This window comes from Schistocerca piceifrons, chromosome 7 (genome assembly GCF_021461385.2).
Source record: "Schistocerca piceifrons isolate TAMUIC-IGC-003096 chromosome 7, iqSchPice1.1, whole genome shotgun sequence".
In the NCBI taxonomy this organism is placed as follows: Eukaryota; Metazoa; Arthropoda; class Insecta; order Orthoptera; family Acrididae; genus Schistocerca; species Schistocerca piceifrons.
The window spans coordinates 271,496,476-271,512,878 of NC_060144.1; the positions used below are offsets into that span (position 1 = coordinate 271,496,476).

Here is a 16,403-nt window from a genome sequence, read left to right on the forward strand (position 1 = left end):
GGTGAGGGGATGTGAATAGGGAGGAGGCATTAGGACTGATGAGGCAGAAACTGTTCTGTAGAGGGTATGGAGCAGTAAGTTACCACCATCTATCCTATCACCTCCTCCCTATTCACATCCCCTCACCCTATTTGTGTGCTGCCCTATGCCAAAGCATCCACATGTCTTTCCCCTTCCCTACTCCTTTTCCGCACCTTCCCCCCACCCCCCAACCCCTCCTGCTCCACGGCCTTCTGATGCTGCACTTGGGAGTCTTGTCATGCTTGCCCCCAGCCCCTGAATGCTCTGCCAGACAGAGCTCTACCCTCACCCCACGTATACCCTGCTATCTCTTCCCCTTTCCCACCCTCTCCAGACTGCCGCTTCCATTCAACATGACAGTTGCATTCTGGTCTGAGCTGCCGAAGATTGTGGTTATGTGAGCGTCAGGTATGCTTGCTTGTGTGACCAAATGTGAGCATGTTTCCTTTCCTGAAGAAGGCTTTGGCCAAAAGCAAAATATGTATCTAATTTTTTGTTATGCCTGTCTGCAGCTCACTGTGTCATCTTTACTGTGAGTAGCAGTCTATCTTTTTACTTACATTATTGTTTCCAAAATCCCAATAATTTTGGAAGATGATCTCAATATTATTTTTTATGAATGATATCAATTCACTAAACACAAATAATGTTTACGTAAGGTATATTCCAGAATGAGAGAAAAATGTAATGCTATCAGTGAAGATAATTCTTTTTGGGTAAGAAAATGCTATAATTGGTTATGTAAAAAGGCTTTTCTCTTCATTACTCAGTATTTAACTAAGAAAGAGTTATCAAAACTGAAACTTCAAGTCAGGCAGAGGTACTCATATATGACTTTTCTCATTAGCTACAAAAGATGCTATAGTGGCTTCATTGGCATAGGTTAGAGGCAACAAAGCAATAATCGTGGAAAACTAAATTATACTAGAGATCAAATGAAAGAAAAATAAAAGGAATACAAGTTTATCTCAAGGCGAGATCAAACTATAAAGCATTTTGGATAATACAGATATGTTTAGACTAATTCTGCAAGACAGGTGAAAAGATTAAGTTAATGTAACGCATACGAAGGTCAGAGGCAATGAATGAAGTAATAGGGATGAAACAAATAAAAAACAATAAGAAATGATTTTAGGTAGCACTAGATGTGCACAAGGCTTGCAAGAGCAAAGAGGAGAAGAAATAATGAAACAAAAAAGGAAAAACAAGACAAAAAATTACAAAGAGACAAAAAAGGACTGACACTGTAAAAGTGTTTCTCCATTATCCCTTCACGCTATTCTCTTCTATTCTATTCTTCCACAGAAATATACCCTGCTTCTATTGAGGCTAAGCAACATTTATTTTGTGCCTGGTGATCTATTGGCACATTTTTGGGAGTTCATCATGAAGCTGTTATGAGTTGCTCCTGATTTGAGACAGACATAATCAGGAGATAAAATATCATCCATTAGATGTGTCATATTTAACTTTGAAAATGGAAACAGACTTTCCAACTTGTGCTCAGATTAAACATTTTCTTGTTCCAAAATCAAATAAATTCATTCTTCTGCTGCTCTCTTCCTTTCCCATTTTCATTTTCCAATCTCTCCACAGCAACCCCACCCCTACTGTACATATATTTGTTTTATTTACTGATATAACAATAGAAACAAATAAAATTCAAGTAACTCCCAAAAAGATTAAAAATAAAATACATATACTTGACAAAGTTTTGATGAGGCATTGTTTTTTTCTATATAATTTTGGCATGGTTGTTAATCTCTTAATTAGGGTCTGGAATGAATGGTTTGACAAGAAATCAACAGCCCATTATTAAATAAGGGAATTTAATTTTGAAGTTACAAGTTGTACACTTTTCTCATTGAACTGAAGACTGTGAAGAGCATGATAATTTAATTTCGTGTAGTTTTCTTACGGCTCCTCCATATTTAAATAAAATAAATTTTTGGGATGGCATAAGAAAAAGTAAACTCTCCATTACTGTGTCTATTATAACTGATTTATGAGTGCATAAGTTACCTCAGGGTTAACAGGATAATTGTTACAGAGAGTACATATTGACACAAAAAATTGCAACCCGGATGCTTGATTAAGAAAACTTTTGGCCAGAGGAGGCAAACAATTAGGTCTTTATGTCCACCCATTCCTCTCATGAAGAAGAAATGTTTCATAATTTGGAATATGGTGTAACTTCAGATGAGTGAGCCAGACCAGTTTCAGTCTTCATGAAATTAATTCTCATCTGTATGAGCAGTATCTGGAAATATTTGTTATAAAGTGATTACCATTACATATCAGTGTTACTTTGGCAAAGTAATGTGTTGAATAGTGAACTCATTGCTCTAGATTACTAAACAATGGAAAATCCAGGATGGAATGTAACAATATTATGAAAAGGATAGTTGCTACTCACCATATAGCAGAGATGTTAAGTCACACAAAGGCACAACAAAATAACTATCGAAAAGTTAGCTTTCGGCGAACAAGGCCTTTGTCAAAACTAAGACAAAAGACACACACACACACACACACACAAATGTAACGTGCACGCACATGACCACAGTCACAGCTGGAACCAGACTGCAAGCAGCAGTGCCTTACAGGAGAGGCAACTGAGTGGGGGTAAGAAGGAGGCTGCAACAGGGAGGAGGAGGAATAACAGGGTACATGTGGAGGATGGTAAAGTCCTGCTAGGAACATGCAGGGATGAAATGGAGAGTAGGGTAACCTTTCTGTGATCTTTCCCATGTGGTTGAATGTACTTTTTAGAATTTTTTTGGGTGTAATTCTATGTTACTTATGTATTTTCCTGCATTTTTTCCACCTCCATGGATCCTTGCACCTCACATCTGTGTCAATACAGAGACGTTTCCTTATCCCTAGCCAGAACCCATCCGCACTTACTGTTCTTGTGTTGTTGCTTGGCTCATGGAATCCCCCAAAATGGCCTTACCATCAAATTACCCATCTCTGGCTGCCACCCTTCTTTTCATGATGACCATTTTTTCATATTCTGCCAATACTTAGCTCTCACTAACACGTTCAGCAAAACCATACCAATCAGATTCAAACCACCTTGCAATACCTTCTCTCCACCCGTAAAATTCTTCTGCTATGCAATACCAAATTCCTGGATCCCATAACACACACTGAAATTCTTGCCCTCCAGGAACTAGAGTAACATGCACAACACCACCTCTAAAAAACTCTCCAACCTGCTCACTTACTATACTGTCCACCACCTCTACAACTACCTCCAAACCTCCCCCATGCACCCTCACAGCTGACAAAGCCTGTCTCACAGACCTAATACATTTACCCCACCCTACATAACTCCCTCCCACCACCACACAGAATCCAGAACCTAAACAGACCTGAAATTCAGTCATGAAGCTTTCCTCCAAAAGCCAGACCCCTGCAAAAGCATCAATCCTTCCCAAAGTCCTCACCTTTTGCCCCACTTCCATACCAATCACACAGGACTTGTTAAAGACCTTCTCTCCTTCTCCTGTACCCTACAGTGGAAACATTTTTTTGCCACCAACCCTACCAATCACACTCAACCAAAGACCAATTTTTAACCTTCCTGACCCATTTCACCCCCACTGCCACCAAATCACCCCTTGTTAACTTTCCAGAATTTCTTAACCTTGAATCTTGCCTAACCACCATTCCCAAAATCTCTCAACATACAAACTAACATTACACAGACAGAAAGATAAGCAATCCACCACCTATAAACTGATCCCGGCCTTATAAACCTAAATGCTGATAAAGACACCACCACTGGTGTTTTGAACCACAAGGATTACTTGGCAGAAGGACTATGCCAGCAGTCAGATTCTTCCTCTTGCAAACCGTGCCACAGTGACCCCATTCCAGGCATCCAGAAATATCTCCAGTCTCTCCTCAAATCCTTAGGCCCATCCCAGAAACTCTCATTGGAGTCCATCTCTCTACTAACTCCCAGTACTCCTCACTTTGCTACCTTCTACATGCTTCCCAAAGTCCATAAAACCAACCACATAGGACATCTCATTATGACCAGTTACTGTCTCCCACTGAGAGAATCTCTGCCCTCATGGACTAATACCTTCAGCCTATATAGAAGATAGCAGCCAATTTCTCAACTGACTCTCCACAGTTCTTGTTCCTTTACCACATGGTGCCTGCTTGTCACTATTGATGCCACCTCCCATTACACTAACATCACCAATGCTCATGGCTTTACTGCCATTGGACACTACTTTTCCCAGTGCCAGAAGGATCCAAACCAACCACCTCCTTCCTAGTCACCATAACCAATTATATCCTAATCCACAATTACTTCTCCTTGGATGTCATTACCTACAAACAAAGCTGGGTATGGGCTACAGGCACCTGCATGGCACATCCTATGCCAACCAATTCATGGGCCATCTAGAGGAATCGTTCATAATCACCCAGAATCCCAAACCTCTTTCACCTGGTTCAGATTCACTGATGACATCTTCATGATCTGGATCAAGGGTGAGGACACCCTATCCACATTTCTCCACAACCTCAACACCTTCTCCCCCATTCACTTCACCTGGTCCATGTTGACCTCCACCTCAATGATGGCTACATCAGTACCTCTGTCGATATCAAACCTACCAACCACCAGCAGTACCTCCACTTCAACAGCTGCCACCCATTACATTCCAAGAAGTCCCTTCATGCAGCCTAGCCAACCATGGCTGTTGCGTCTTAGTGACGAGCAGTCCCTCTCGAAATATACTGATGATCTCACTGATCCCTTACAGATTGTAATTACCCTCCCAACCTAGTACAAAAACAGACCTTCCAACCCTTATCTTCCCAGTCACCCAAAGCATCACAGCCAGGCCACAGATGAGCATTCCCATTGTGACTCAGTACCACCCAGGACTGGAGCAACTGAATAACATTCTGTGCCAGGGTTTTGTCTACCTCTCGTCATTCCCTGAAATGAGAAATGTCCTACCCACTATACTTCTCACTCATCCCGCAGTGGTATTCCACCACACAACAAAACTACACAATATCCTCATCCACCTCCACACAATCCCTGCTTCCAAACCCTTGTTTCATGGCTCACATCCCTGTAAAATTCCTAGATTTAAGACCTGTCTGATACATCCTCCCACCACAACCTACTCCAGTCTGGTCACAAACATCAGCTGTTCCATCAAGGCAGGGCTACCTGTCAAGCTAGACATGTGATCTAGAAGCTAAGCTGCAACCACTGTGCTTTATACTACATGGGCATGACAAAGAACAGGCTGTCTGTCCGCATGAATGGCCATCAACAAACAACTGGACCACCCTGTTGCTGAGCACACTGCCCAACATGACATTCTAAATTTAAATGACTGCTGCACACCTGTGCTGTCTGTATCCTTCCCACCAACACCAGTTTTTCTGAATTGCACAGGCGGGAACTCTCCCTAGAATATATCCGAAGTACCTATAACCCTCCTGACCTCAACCTTCATTAGTCATAGTCCTTACTCATCTAGCCACATTCCTGTTCCCATTCCAGAACTAAACAGCCCTCCATTACAGCAATGCACCCAGTCCTTCTACTGCTCTCCTTTTCAGATAACCCCCCACCCCGTCTCTACCCCACCCTCCATCTAATCTCCCGACTGCACCTAGCTGCGCTACTCTCCTCCTCGTAACTGCACACTCCCAGCAGCTCTTTACTGTCCCCATGCCTGCCCTACTATCCCTCCCTCTCACCGTCTATTCCTCTTCTTTACCCCCACCCAGTTGGCTCCCCAAAATGCACTGCCACTCGTAGTTTTGCTCCAGCTGTTGGAGAATGCAGTCATGTGTGTGTGAGTTACACTTGCATGAGAGAGAGAGAAAGAGAGAGAGAGAGAGTCTATTTTCAACAAAAGCCTTGTTGGCTGAAAGCTAACTTTCTGAAAGTCTTTTTGTTGTGTATTTCTCTGACTCGGCATGTCCCTACATGGTGAGTAGCAACTATCATTTTCATAATACTGCTCTAGATTATTTATGCTTAATAATTTATTCATATTTGTTTGAAAATGTATTCTTTTAATTATTTGTGTTTTGATGAGAGTGGCTTTTTGTACTGTATTAGAATGTTAAGGTTTCCAATTTTATTCATATCAGTATAGGTCCAAATAAAGTTGGCTATATAGGTACTCCCAAAATTTCAATAATGTCATTCTAAGGAGAGAACTATTCTTATTTTATCTGATTGTATCATTAATTATTTTTTCCAATATTTAATTTAATTATATGTTTGATTATTAAATTCATTTCTCCTTGTTTAACTTATAGTTGCATTTTCTTTGTGGATTTTTATTGTTCATACTGTACAAGATTAGGTAGTTATTCTAGATTGACTGTTAGTTGATTATTAAATAATTACTACTCTTTGTTAGGTTACTTACATCTACAGTATAGAAGAAAAATGTTTTCTTCATAATTTATTGTGGGTTTCACATATAACATGAGCAGAGACAAAGAATAACATGTCAATTTTTACTAGACTTAAGGCACTGTGCCATCTAGTATTATATAAATGAGCACATGCAGTTATACAAAAAAAGAAATCATATACATTGCCTAGAAATTCGCTTCTTTATATCATTTTTAAAGAAATAAAGCAAATAATCTATGAAATTTCAACTAACTAATCAGCAAAAACTAAATTCAGAGGAAATAATTTGCTTACAGCAGGATCAGTCTCCATAAACATACAAACAATGATCATTCACCAAATACAATTTGATTACTCTACTGAATGTATCCTTCTATGCCAGACTTGTATGCCATCAAAACTAATGGTTAGAAATAAAATGGATCTGAGAAAACTGAACAGACTCTATGCCAAAAATCTTAGAGTGCCTTTGGAACGTCATATTCGCTGCATCTGATAAAATGGCATAATATACGAATTTACTCATATCTCCACCACACAGCACTCCCTCCTTACAGAATGTAGATAGTCATTAAAGTTGAAGGTCTTCATGTTAAATATGAAAAGGTGATGAATCCACATGCTCTGATATTTTCAGTGTCAAACAATTAAATAAGAACTGTAATCTACTTGCTCTCCTTATTTCATTTTATCTACAACCTCTTTTTCTTTTAAGTTATAACAAAATACTCACAGAGGAGAGATTCATACTCTGTTACTCTTGACAAACTCACTGAACTATCTATTTATCTGCTGGTTTCACTAGCATGGAGGAACTTCTTAGCACTAAATGGTTTTTCATTCTACCTCACCTCGTAATAGCCTTTTGAAGGTATGTAGTACAAGGGCTTAAATGACATAAGTCTCCTTGTATGCTTCTAGAAAATGCGTCTTCATGCTGAGCATCAAAGAGATCCAACTCTGTGTTCAAACATACTAATAATTAAATGTGATCTGTACTTTTATGAGAAATATTGTGCTCGTGTTGCTATATGATTCGCTCCCACGTAGCTTGGCAGGAACTTCAAATTTTTGCTACATTCACTTTATATGCAGACAAGTGTTGTGAAGTAACTTCAGTGAAATGATGTGTTGCATAGCCTTTATAGTACCAGTGAATAATGATTGCCAAACATGTGTTTTATTTTTGTTTGATTGTTTAGTAAGTTTGGACCCATAAACTCTGTGGAGATTTTGTACTATCTGTGCAAGTAACTGAATGTGGATGGATACAGCGTTTCTGTAAGTTGGGGCGATGCTGGTAGTTTAGTGATGCTTTGTGGCACTTGCTGGTTTGATGATTACTCCACGCAGCTGCACCCTTGCCTCAAATACACACCGTGCTCCATGGAATTGCACACACCATGACAATGAATTCTGTCAGGGAAGAGAGAGAAGAGAGTCAGCCTGCTCTAAAGTCTCATAGAGAGTTGGCTCTGAGATGTCTATTTATTTGTATCACTTGATCTAGTTACCAAATAATAATTATAGACAGTTCTTATATGGAATGTTCTGAGAGTGTATGAACTGGAAGAATATATGTACCTCTTCAAAGAGTAGCTCCTGTTATTTAGTGGTCTATTTGAAACAGATAGGCACAATTCCATTTTCAGCACAGGGCAAACTGCAGAGGGCATGAAGTCCAAAAAAAGAAGAAAGAATATACTGAAAGGGAAGAGATACTTTAGATAAGCAAGCCAATAACAGCAGGACACTAGACAACAGCTCACAATTAATACACAAAATCCCCCTCCATGCATCCAGCATATTTGGCAGGGAACATCTTAGTGTGTGTATTAGTTATCTTCAGTAACATGTGTTTTTCTTTGCTTGCTACTTCTGGAAGTAAATCATATGTTCAGCTGTCAGACTGAGTTGACATCCATCAGACAAAACATCTTGACATGTTATTTTCTCATATGTCAGTTTATAAATAAGAGCTGTTGCCAAGAATTTCTGGAATATGTTCTCCCAGTGGAAAACAATGATGTTGATTTCTGTGTTCTCGTGGAGACAGCTTTTATTGCTAAAATTAATAGTAGTCACACTTGCTGCTTCCTCCAATGAAAAGTGGTTATACTTGGTTGGAACAATCAAGCTACCACCTTTAATAATGTTACCCGCTCTGCAGACCCAGGGTAGAAATTAAATTAATATGGAAACAATGCCTGCTTTGCATTACCGCAGCATGAAGGTGTTGTTGCAGTCTTCAGCCCAAAGAGTGGTCCGATGCAGCTCTCAACACTATCCTGTTCTGTGCAAGCATCTTTTATTCTACATAACTACTGAAACAGATATGGGTCTAATATATTAGTTTTTGTCATGATCTCTGCCATTAACATAAATATTTCCTTTTTTCCAATGTGGAGGTCAGAAATGTCATTGGAAAATTTCATTTTGACAGACTAAGCAACAATTGTTAATACTGCTTTTCTGAAATGTGTGATATGCTTCCTCACTTTTTTAATTATCTGCCATTGACCTAAGTTTCAGGAAAAATTACAATTTTCACATTACATATGTGCAGATTCCATCATACAATAGATGTGCAACTTGCCAATTACAGTTCTCATCATCAATCAGCCTCTAGCCCTTCATCATACATCCATTTGCACAGACAAATTATGACTTGTTGCACATCATTTCAATAAAAGCATTGTTCAAATGATCTATAGCACATGCAGTTAACTAACTAAATTACTTCCTCATAAAGTCTCTGTCACACAATGAGTCTTAATTTGGAGAAAACCTTCTTAAGATTTCTGGCATCTTTTAACATGGCAATTATGTTAAACAATGCCAAACAAAGAAATCCTAGAAAAGTAAAGTTGTGCTTGACGAGGCATGTGAACACACAACAGAGCAGAGCTATTTCCTCTAAATACTATTGCATTGCAGACTTCTTGCTTGCATGTGTGAGAGTTCATCCATCACAAATAACATAAGAAATATAACTGGAATAAGTTTAACAACTAAATGATGAAAATGCACAATGCAGTCAAAATATTTTGTGCCCCACAAAGTAACATGTAAATTATTTAAACATTTTAAGACAAAATAATGCAGCACCATGAAGTAATTACCCAAATGGGACAGAAATCAGTAGTTGTGATATTTTCATGTACAGACAAACGAATTATTTTAACTTCAGAAAAATTGGATGATTTAGTTAAGAGAAAGAGTGTCACAAATTGAGATAGTCAATAATGCTTTGGTCCACCTGTGGCCCTTATGCAAGCAATTATTTGGCTTGGTACTGACTGAAAGAGTTATTGGATGTCTTCCTGAGGGATAACATACCAAATTCTATCCATCTGGCATGTTAGATAATCAAAATCCCAACCTGGTTGGAGGACCCTACCCTTAATACTCAAAACGTTCTCCACTGGAGAGAGTTCCAGTGATCCTGCTGGCCAAGGGGGGTTTGGCAAGCATGAACGCAAGCATTAGAAACTCTCACCATGAGTGGGAGGGCATTATCTTGCTGAAATGTAACGCCAGGATGACTTGCAATTAAAGTCAATAAAACAGGGCATAGAATATCATTGAGGTACTGTTGTGCTGTAAGGGTGCCGTGGATGACAACCAGACAATCACTTCTGGTTGGCAGACTGTATGGTGCATGACAGTTAGGTCTGGGGCACCTGCGGGCATGATTTCACTGCTCATCAAGGTTTAATTTGAAAGGGACTCATCACTGAAAACAATTCAACTCCAGCCAATGAGATCCCAGGCTGAAGATGTGTCTGGAGATGCTCCTGACAGCAGCGATACTGGCTTGACTGCTGCTCATCATACAAGCCAACAACCAGGAGTGAAGGTCTGGGATGCCATTTCATTTCATAGCAGGACACCTTTAGTTGTCATCTGCAACACCCTTAGAGCACAGTGGCACATCGACAATAATCTATACCCTGTTTTATTGCCCTTCATGGCACATCATCCTGGGCTTACGTTTCAGCAAGAAAATGCCCACCCACACACAGCAGGAGTTTCTACTGCATGACTTCACGCTGGTCAAACCCTACCTTGGCCAGCATGGTCACCTGATCTCTCCCCAATTGAGAACATATGGAGCATTAAGGGTTTTGGCTCTCCAACCAGCACAACATTTTGACAATCTAACACACCAATTGGACAGAATTTAGCATGATATCAATCAGAAGGACATCTCAAAACTCTATTAATCGAGTCCAAGCCAAATAACTGCTTCCGTAAGAGCCAGAGGTGGACCAATGCATTACTGACTTGCTCAATTTGTGAAATTCTTTTTTTGTGAATAAATCATTCAAGTTTTTTGAAATTGTAATCATTTGTTTGTCTGTACATGCACAGCACATCTACCAATTTCTGTACCATTTGGATAATTCCTTCATGGTGCATCATCTTTTTTCTTAGAGTGTATTATGATATGGATCTAATATTTGTACCTTCCATTTTGATACAAACTCATAATCGAATTAATTTGCAGGAAACAGCAGATAAATTCACTATACTCACCACGTACTGTCAGTGTTGGATATGAAATGAATTCACTTCCTGAATTTTGAACAACCACTGTGTATCTACCCTGATCCTTGGTTGTTACATTTTGAATAGAAAACTTGATTTCTTTGCTGTTTGTAATTAGAGAATATCGCAAAACAGGATCAATTTCTTTATCCTGTGGACTCTTCCACACAACAGAAAATTTGTTTGGAAATGCATCAACATATGCCACCCATGTAACATTTTCTCCATCATCTACAGTTATGTCCTTTGTGGCAGAAAATGAGACATCAACAAAAGAATCACCTGAAAATCCACAAAACAATTGCTTTTAAATTTCAAAGGCTCACCTGAAAATCTACAAAACATTTGTTTTAAAATATTGTCACCCAAAAGTAACAAAAATTTCCTTATTTTCACAACTGCAATAAATTATTAAAAGAAAGTGCATCCATACCAGACAAATCATGTTAAATATCTTTTACATGTGACTGTTAATAACAGAAGGTGGAAAGGTAACAAGCCACCATATTGTTGAGGTTTTGAGTGGTTGATGGGCACATAAACAAGACTGAATATGGCATTAAGCTTTCAAATAATGTCCTTTTCAGAAGTAACTAGAACAGAACACACATACAATGCATACATACATCTGCATGCCCACTTCACATGGCGGACTACGTTGTACTAGCACAACAGATTGTTACAATGCATACATACATTTGCATGCCCACTTCACATGACAGACTATGTTGTACTGGCACAACAGATTGTTAGTCTAGTATAAACATTTACTGACCGCTCCATGCTTGAACAGTATAGTGAGCTGTTGTTTTTACTGCTTCCATTATCTATATTCAAGCAAGGATTTTTCCATTATCATACACATATGTGACTTTAATCCTCGTGTGATATGGAGACAGTAATTGCTTCTATCACTTACTCCTTCATCACAAAAAAAAGAAAGAAAAGAAAGGGAGAGATGACTTAATGACTGACAAAGATGAAGTATAGATCATCCTCAAATTTCCATATCTCTATGATAAATGTTAGTTAAAGAAACTCAGACATTGACAATATCAATAATGTGAATAACTGCATGAGCCACAAAATTTCTCTCAAGTATCAATAAGGAGAACACTGGTTTCATGTGATGCCCTCGCAATGGAAAAATTAGAGACATTAGTTCCAGAAGACCACAGTGTCGACAGTGGCACATTTAGATAATAAACAGCTATTACTATTATTTTGTTTATCCCTTTAATTAAATAAGTTATTGAAAGCCAATGACAAGGAAATATTTAAAAGTTGTGCTGTTGGTAGACAAATCTCCGATTCATTTTACAGCTACCACATATACTACCAATGCACCAAAGTCTGTCACCTGCTGTACTTATGACCAATCCTATGTGATCTCTGTGTTTCAAGTTGGTCATTCTAATTGCAACTCACCATTATTGTAGTTATAGGCGCTTAAGTTTTGTTTTAGTGATGCGCAATATTTTACATTTATGAACATTTAATTCATGCTGTCAATATTTGCACCAGTTTGATATATCAGGATTAGAAAGAACATTTTTGCAATTTTTTTACATACAATTCTTCATTACACGCAACTGCCTTATTGATCTTACTGCTACCATTGCTCTTAATATTGCTTCCCAGGCTATTAACAAACAACATGAAATGAAAGGGACCCAACACACTTTCCTGTGGCATGCCTGAAATTACTTCTACATCTGTCAAAGACTCTATATCTAAGATAACATGGTGCTTCCTCTCAATGTCCAAAGTTTAGTTCGTAACTCATGTACTCAAGTGATCACACTTTTATTAATGGGCATTGGTGTGTTAGTTTGGGAATTGTTTTTTTGGAAGTCTAGAAATACTGCATCTATGGTCCCAGATTGTACGGATTTTGCATGAGAAATGTACCAGTTTGGTTTTCAGTGACCGATGTTATCGGGATTAAAGTCACTTGGTGATCACTCTGTTTGAGAGACCTCATCACACTGAATGATGCTTTTGCAAATCACTCCTGTTACCCTTCAATTACATGAAGTCAGAGAATGGAGGATCCAGGATGGAATAACAACAAAAGGAGTTACAACAGATTGCTACTTACCACAGGGAAGAGGCACTGGGCAGCAGACATTTAAAAGCCCTCCACTTTTAGATAAACACACAAACATTCATACATGCACAACTCAACACACATATTATTGAGCCCAACTGCATGAGTAGCAATCTGGGACAGTTCTCACACGCACAGTTCAGAAAAGCTGTTGTTGTTAGGAAAAATACTCATGGCACCAGCTGCAAAGCTGTTGTGAAGTCTAGCATAGTGTGTTATCCAGCAAGCTTGGCAAATGAATGGCACAGGTGTCTCTTGGCAACAGTTAGGTGGTGGCCTTTTATCTCAACAGACAGCTTCTTAGTGGTCTTGCCCACACAGAATGCTGCACAGTGGTAGCAGCTAAGTTGGTAGAATACATGGCCACATTCAAAGGTGGCCCTACCTATGACAGGGTAGGAAATGTGTGACAAGACTGGAGTAAGTGGTAATGGAGTGATTTATCTGACAGGTCTTGCATCTGTAATTGAATTTGGCAGTGGGGCAAAAGGTGAAGCCTTTGAAAAGCACTGATATTTCTGTGGAACTGGGGCTTTTAGAGTACATGTTCATAGATGTGTTTATTTTTTTTTCTGACTTTCATCCCATCTCATTTTCATTTTCACATCTATTCTATTATGTATTCATACCATTTTATTACACTTCATTTGGTTCCATATTTTATGAGTTTTTAAGATAAACCTACATATTTTATGTATTTTCAATGCTTTTATCCACCAACAAGGATACTTACACATAACCCCACTTTTATATTTCCAGATTTAACATTTTCCCTCTCTTTACAGCATCTCTTTATCATTCTTGTCAAATTTCCTATGTGCACACTGTTAATTTGCACCAGACTTTCAACATATTTATAATTTTCTTGCGATTTATGCATCACGAAAAATTGTTCAGGGAGAAAAAAAATGATGCTGGCATGATGTTGGCTGCCCTGCACTGTTTACAAATTTTACATAGTTAAGTGTCTTGACAACAGGGCACTCTACTCAGCAGATCTGAAGTGATAGATGTGTAGACGTTGGAACAATTCATGCCATATCTCCCGCCGCTGCCAAGCTCTACTTGGTGTGGTGGCTGATGGGAGTAACTAGATTTGTTTGAATAAAGATATCATGACCAATTACAAGTATTTCCTAACTGTCCCTATTACACAAATGCAGTTTCACGATTGTGATTATCATGACTCCTTTTTTGAACCATACTTAACACGTTTTGGCATTTGGCCACTTGTAGCATTAGTTGACACCGTCATTCACTTTGCATTGCTCAAATGTTTTTAATTTAAACATAGTGCCAGTTATGTATTTTTTCCATGCTGAGTGAAACGTGTTTCAAGAATTTATTCTTGTTGTCAAGTGCAGTATTTACACATTTATTATTTGTGATGTTACACAAACAAACAACGTGAGTGATAGTTTGCTTGTGCGTGGTTTTCCACAGAACTGAGGAGGCACAGTACTTGGTAACCTCAAAAAGATGACTACACTGCAAGAGACACAGAATAATACATATTCAAACACCACTCAAAATACTTATGTACATATTTGCACCTGACAAGGAGAAAAAACTTTCGACATGTGTGGTGTTAAGCATGAAAAAATACATAACTAGTGGAGTATTTCATTATTTAAATAATTATTGACAGCTGCATCTTTCAAAAATGTTGACTGATGTTGAAACTGAGTCAAATGTTCTTACTTCTCAGATAGTTATGAGTTCCAGTTACATCAGCAGCTTTTTATTAGATAATAAGCCTCCACTAGATAACTAACAAGTCCCTGACAAGTCTTTTTATGCCTGTTATGTACATATATCACACATAAAATGCAGAAATGGATGAGGGTATCCTATATGTAAATTTTACAGCTTATAATGTTATTTCCCACATGTAACTTCAATATATATCTTGGTGGATTTGAATTTGTACTGAAAGGTGGTTAAAGATATCAGTAGGAACTGAAGTGAGGATAATGTTAAAGTACGAGGAAACAGAACAGCTAGCCATTACATACCTTCGAGAGAGAAAATCCTAATCATTTAAATATAAATCCTTAAAAGTAGAAAATGCTATTCCCAGCTCTCTGAATACATGTGTTCATAACGCAAGGACGAAAGACGCACTGGTTGGGGAAGTTATCAAAGAAGCAGTAGGACACTCAGATCCTACATTGTCTGTCCCTCTTTCTTACTTGAAGAAGAATAAACAAGTTCCAAATGACAGAATAGTATTTTCTACTTTCACATTTTTGTGTAAATAGTATTAGAAATTTCACTAGCTTAAGGTAAGTCCTGGCTCATCATTCTACATCCTTACCGTTTAAGATAAAATATTGATAAATATGTATCAGTAAATAGCATAAAGGTGATAACTGACAATGGAAGACATACAAAAATGAAGTATAGAAAGGGTTAAATGGAAAGAAGTAGAAAGAAAATATAAAAAGGCAGTAGAACTGTCAAAACAGAGTACTTTCTAATATATATTGTTATGTGCACATGTTCTATGTTAGAATCTCCTTACTGTACTATTTTCAGTTTATTGTTTTTTTAGTGATCTTTTTTATTGTGATTTTTTCTGTTGTAATGTAGATTTGGTAATTTGATTCCTGTCAAATTGTAGCATTTTTTGTTGCTAATTTATTATCAATACTGTTGTCAGTTTCTGCTCAGTGTCTGCATTTTTTCCCAAATTTGTTGTTCATAAACATTTCTGTTTTAGTGTCTGTTAACTGTAGTTTCTTGCTAACTAAATGTTCACTGCAATTTTTGTACCTTTTGCATCACTTACACTTTGGCATAACAGCTTGGCGGCCTTTTGGAAGCCACAGAACAACAGGTGCTACTGACGATGACAACACCTACAAAACAGCTGACAGAGGCTTGAGAGAAATGTCAATCTATTCTGTTCTGAGATTCTATTTTGTTCTGTTGTAAGGCTCTCTTCAGAGCTGCCATTCTGATTAATAAGAGATTCGTTCATCCAACATTCTAACTGTTGTATTCGAGTGACAAAACAAAGATGATTTGTTGAAAGATGTTTACGTCATTTAGTAGATTGAATACTTCCAAGCTCTCTTCCAGCATTTGACTCTCTGCAGATGGAGAAGAAGTCACATGGCAGGAGTTGGTAGCACTGCAGAGCATGTCCACCGCATCAAGAAAATAGCTGAGATAAAAAGTATCCAAAACAGCATCAGGGTGACAGATCATTTGGAAGGTAACACACATTCTGGAGTTAATCCACCTGCAGAACAATGAAGTTACATTCTGTTTTGGTGCCACAAAGGCAGGATGTGAATA

General features: G+C 38.3%; 1 protein-coding gene across 2 annotated transcripts in view; it reads right to left on the reverse strand.

The window, feature by feature from the left end:
• Nucleotides 1-16,403, reverse strand: part of LOC124804951 (mast/stem cell growth factor receptor kita-like) — a 315,287-nt gene that overhangs the window by 125,532 nt on the left and 173,352 nt on the right. For both annotated transcript variants that reach the window (XM_047265338.1, XM_047265337.1), the window contains exon 8: nt 10,979-11,272. In XM_047265338.1, the coding sequence (XP_047121294.1) occupies nt 10,979-11,272 (294 nt within the window). The remainder of the gene's footprint in view (nt 1-10,978; nt 11,273-16,403) is intronic.